This window comes from Penaeus chinensis, chromosome 11 (assembly GCF_019202785.1).
Source record: "Penaeus chinensis breed Huanghai No. 1 chromosome 11, ASM1920278v2, whole genome shotgun sequence".
In the NCBI taxonomy this organism is placed as follows: Eukaryota; Metazoa; Arthropoda; class Malacostraca; order Decapoda; family Penaeidae; genus Penaeus; species Penaeus chinensis.
Genome location: NC_061829.1, coordinates 41,104,867 through 41,109,866, shown reverse-complemented (window position 1 = coordinate 41,109,866; position 5,000 = coordinate 41,104,867). Strand labels below are relative to the sequence as shown.

General features: G+C 63.3%; 1 protein-coding gene across 3 annotated transcripts in view; it reads left to right on the top strand.

Annotated features, from left to right (window-relative positions):
- The window catches only part of LOC125030329, a 14,847-nt gene that overhangs the window by 9,616 nt on the left and 231 nt on the right, over positions 1 to 5,000 (top strand). The window contains exons 1-5 of one of the 3 annotated variants that reach the window (XM_047620308.1): positions 249 to 586; positions 924 to 2,746; positions 2,930 to 3,074; positions 3,257 to 3,397; positions 3,509 to 5,000. The exon at positions 3,509 to 5,000 is cut by the window's right edge and continues 231 nt beyond it. In XM_047620308.1, coding sequence (XP_047476264.1) covers positions 939 to 2,746; positions 2,930 to 3,074; positions 3,257 to 3,397; positions 3,509 to 4,498 — 3,084 coding nt within the window. In that variant the 5' untranslated portion in view covers positions 249 to 586; positions 924 to 938 and the 3' untranslated portion in view covers positions 4,499 to 5,000. The other 2 variants (XM_047620309.1, XM_047620307.1) reach the window with 2 other exon arrangements.

Sequence of the window (5,000 nt, the reverse complement as noted above, 5' to 3'; positions counted from 1 at the left end):
CATTCATCCAGGGTCGTCTTGAGCCGAAACGGGTCCGCCACGCTGGCAAGACGACCCGCGGACGACTCGTTACGGCAAAGGCTTCGAGAACAATACCGACAGCCGGGGCACGGCGGCGAGGCCGAGGAGGACATACGACGTAGATGATATGGAGGCCTCGACCAAGAAAGAGAGGAAATAGAGAGAGGAAGAAGAGGAAGAGGAGGAGGAGGAGGCGTCGCCGGTCGATACTAGAGAGAGGGGAGGGGAGGGGAGGGGAGACGGAGAGAGAGAGAGAGAGATAGAGAGAGCGAGTAGTGTTGGTGGTAGCTGTGTAGTCCGTCTAGCGGGGTCGGGGCGGGAGCTCGGCCCCCGATATAGCGCCGCAGTCAGCTGAGCGCTAGCAGAGGTGAAGTCGCGTGAGATTCGCAGCAAAGGCGGAGCTGCCGCTCTCCAATCCTTCCTCCTGCGAGGCCAAGACGGTGCCTGGGTACGCACGAGTCAGTCCCTGCGAGGGGGAGGGAGTGCACAGACGCCTCTCGTTTCCCTGATCCAGTTTCGAAACAAAGTGGAGTACGTTGGGAAATACATCACCAAACGTAACTAGGTCAGTGAGATGACTTAGCTACCTGTAGTGGGAGGGGGGAGGGTCAAACGTGCATGCACTAGGATAATATTTTTGAGTGTGATTCCGACCTGGAGCAGACCACCTGTATGAGCAGCGGGCACGGGCAGTAAGTACGGCTGCCCTTCCTTGTTGGAGTAGTCCAGTCCCTTTTCCAAAGAGTCCCCCTTTCCCCGGCTATTACTATAACGCCTAAATCTAGAGCAACAAAGTCACCAAAGAAGTCATTCTGCATCAAACAAAAGCTCTGCCATATTTTTGTAAATTGCAGGACCCCCCCCCCCCCCTGTCCCTCGAGCCTAACGCGTGTCTCCCGCAGGTCCCGCGCGCGGTGATGGCGGCGAGCGCACGGCCGCAATGGTGGCTCTGGCGCGTGGCCCTCGCGGCCACCGCGGCCAGCCTCTGCTTCGCCGTCATTCCCGAGGGCGACTCGCTCGCCCGCGCCCTACCTAGTGCAGCCCGAGGGGCGGGCGCGCCGGGCGCGGGTTCCTCGTGCCCCAGCGCATGTCGGTGCCGCCCGCCGCGCGAGGTGGTGTGCAGGGCGGCCCCGGGCGATGTGCAGCCGCCCCTGCCGCCGCGTGACACGGAGTCGCTGGTGCTGGAGGGCTACGCATCCGTGCCGGCGCACCTGCTGTCCCGGCTGCCCCAGCTGCGCCACCTGCAGGTCAGCCACGGGCGCCTGCGGAGCCTGGACCTTCCGTCGCTGCCGCAGCTGGAGACGCTGGACGTGTCGCACAGCGGCGTGATGACCCTGAGTCACAGTGAGCTGGGCGCGCGTGTGCCTGCGCTCGTGCACCTCAACGCCTCGCACAGCCGCCTCACGGAGCTCGGCGCCACCGACCTGCTGGGGCTGCAGCGCCTGCAGGTGCTGGACCTGCGAGGCAACCCGCTGCACCGCGTGGCGCGCGCCGCCCTGCACGGCCTCCGCGCCCTCACGCACCTCGACATATCAGGCAGCCAGCTGGTGGTGCTGCACAGCCAGTGGCTGCGTGACGCGCCCGCCCTGCGGCTGCTCAACGTGAGCCACGCGCGCGTCTCCGAGCTGCCGCGGCTGCACGGCCGCAGCCTGGCTGTGGTCGACGCGTCGCACAACTTCGTGACGGAGCTGCCGGACGGGCTGGTGGCGTCGGCGGCCGTGGAGGAGCTGCGGCTGCACCACAATCCGCTGCAACAGGTGCACCTGGCCGCCCTGGAGCACGCCGCCGCCCTGCGCTCCCTCGACCTAAGCCACACCGCCGTGGTCAACATCGACGAGTTCGTGTTCGCGCAGATGCCGCGGCTGCAGCACCTCAGCCTGGCCGACAACGCCCGGCTGGAGCGCGTCGAGCACGGCGCCTTCACGGGCCTGCACGGCCTGCGCTCCCTCAGCCTGGCCAACAACCCCAGCCTCCAGGAGGTGGAGGAGGTGGCCTTCGACGGCCTGCCCAACCTGGAGCTGCTCGACCTGCGCAACTCGTCCCTCTCGGTGCTCCCCCTGTCCCTGCGGCGGGTGGCCAACCACAGCGTGGTGCTGCTGGCCGGCACGCGCCTGCGCTGCGACTGCCACCACCACTGGCTGCCTCAGACGCTCATCGACAGCGACGTCTCCCGCTGGAGCGGCGTGGCGCCCCTGCAGTGCACGGACGGCACGGCGCGCTCCGCTGTCCAGCTGGCCGCGCACCTGGAGGTGCTGGCGTGCCGGGCGCCGACCGCCACCGAGGCCCCGAGCCCGTGGCGCCGCGTCAAGGGCGACCAGAGCGCCCTGCTGGAGTGCAACGTGACCGCGAACCCGCCGGCGGCCATCCTGTGGCTCTCCGCCTCCACGCAAGTCTTCCGTCACAAGGACAGCATCGGCGAGAGAGAGGGCTGGCTGTCGCACCACCTGCGCGGGCTCGAGGCGGCCGCCGTCACGTCCGACCCTCACATGGAGGTGCTGCCCTCGGGCCACTTGCTCATCAGGAACGTCAGCCGCGCCGACGTGGGCCGCTACAAGTGCTTCGCCTACAACAGCGTCAGCAACACGTCAGTGGTCGTGTTCCTCGGCCTCGACGACCAGCCCCTCAGGAACCTGTACACGGAGTCGCTCCTGTTCGGCTTCGCCTGCGCCACGCTCTTCCTGCTCGTCACCCTCCTCGTCCAGCTCATCAACTACCTCATGGACAGGTAAGCCCCCTTGTACTGATGCCCTGCAACATACCCCTGTATTTATGCCCTGCTTTATGCCCTGCTTTATACCCTTCTCCCCTTCATTAGCATCTGCCATTTGCACTGCTGCGTCTCCTGCCCCCCCCCCCCCCCTCCCCACGCCGGCGAGGCACCCACTCTAAAGACTCTTCCTCCCCCCAGGTTGGGCTGGCAATGCTGCTGGTCCTGCTGCTGCTGCAAGGACAGGCTCTCCCCCAAGGCACGCCAGATCAGGAAGCTGCTCGAGAGCGTCGAGTCCTACAAGAGCCAACAGCTCGAGCGTCTGCGTGAAAACTATAATGCTCAGGTGAGACACGTTTTGCCTGGTTCTTGCTGTACGCGCACTGAGATAAATGCACAAAGAGAGGAAAGTTGGTCGTGTTTGTGGGAAGTCATGATCATTTGTAGATTGAAAGTGAGACAAAATAGAACTAGTAGAGCACTCATGTGACGGTTCAAAAAATTATTCCTGGTTCTTTTCCCCTCCAGGTGGTGAGCATCAAGGACAGCTGCTACTTGCAGATGGAGCGCATCAGGGAAAGTTACGGCGGCCAGACCAAGCATCTCAAGGACCTGAGGGACTACAGCACCCAGGGCCTCACCACAGTCAAGGACCAATACCTCGATCAGGTGAGGTTCCTCATGCCTTCTCAGGAAAAATAAGACAAAACCATAGGCGAGCTTTTAGTCAAGTCAGCAGCTTCCTCCTTCCGTTTCCTAACCCCTGGCCTTCCCTTTCAGCTGAACAACATCCGCGACTACTCGGTGTCCCAGATGAACCGCGTGCGGGAGAACTACGTGTTCCAGCGCCACCGCATCCGCAAGTTCAGTGCCCACCAGCTGCTGCGACTGCGGGAGACGTACAAGTACCAGCAGAAAACCCTCAACAAGATTCTCGAGAACCTGCCCGACCTCTACCTCCAGAACTGCCGCACGGGGGGCTGCCAGCGCACCGACTCCATCCTGTTCGAAGACGCCCTCAACGGCATCGACGCCTACTACAAGGTGGACTTCTTCGACACGCAGAGCCACGGCTCCGACTATTACACGCCGGCCAGCACGCTCACGCGCTCCTTCCGCTCCTCCAAGGGCCAGGACAACAAGCGCCACTCCAGGAACTCCTCGAACACCTCCTGCGACTTCGTGGAGGCCCAGCCGTGGATCCGACGCGACTCCCTCAACGTCGCCGGCAGCAGCCCCGCGCACGGCCACCCGCCGCCCGTAAGCGTCCGCAGCCACAATCGCAGCCTGAGCGTGGCCACGCCCACCTCCTACGCCCCAGACCCAGTGAGGGTGCACAAGCGCAGCCTCAGCGCCACTCACCCGTACCACAGGGTGGCCCCGGCGCCCGAGGGAAGGGGCGTGCCGGCTAGAATAACCCTGCGGGAGGAGGCCAGCGACTATGACCTCGCCACGCCGCCCACGTCACCCAGCTCCCTGCCTTCCACGCCCACCAGCGCGGCGCGGCAGAGGCCCGCCATCGCGGAGGAGGCTCCCCGCGCACAGAGGCAGACCCCGCCCCTGGGAGCGGGCGTCCCCAAGGGCATCCCCAAGGAGGCTGGAGGGGGTGAGGGGGGGCCGGGGGGCGCGGGGGAAGGCCACAGCCGGCCTGCTGCTGGGGAGGAGACCGAGAGCCCCCACGAAGGCCACGACCAGGACGATGAGCTCCTCGTGGCCGTCGTGGACGACTCTGCCAGCAGTGCATCCACCGCTTATGAGACTTCCCTGTAGGCATTTCCAGTGCCACTAACTTGCCATTATAATCAATTAGTGCTAGACACTTCAGAAGTCCGTCAAAAAGTGATGTGTTAAAAAATTAAAATAAAAAACTCCCCGCCAGATGGTTCAGGGCAAGTGGAATCGTCGAGTGGAAGTGAAAGCAACATAGCCTGAAAATCCAAGTGCTTGCAATAACAACTGAGGCAGTGAGAATTACGACTTGTATAACCTAAGGACAAAATTCCGGTGTGAGGAATGAAAAAAGCTAGTGAAACCTCTGGTGCCAACGTTGAGTGCCAGTAGACAACCACATAGGCTCTGTCTTGGGGAAGGAAGGCCGTGCAGAGGTGAGCAATGACGAGGCAAAACCCCGACTGTGATGCCCGCGCAGGAGGCCCTCCATCCATCCATCCCCAGACCAGGCTCCTCCGAGCCTGCACCGTTCACAACCCTCACAGGTGGCGAACCTGTGGAGCTGCGTGGCGAAAGGTGGGTCCCCCTTTTCTGAGGTCAG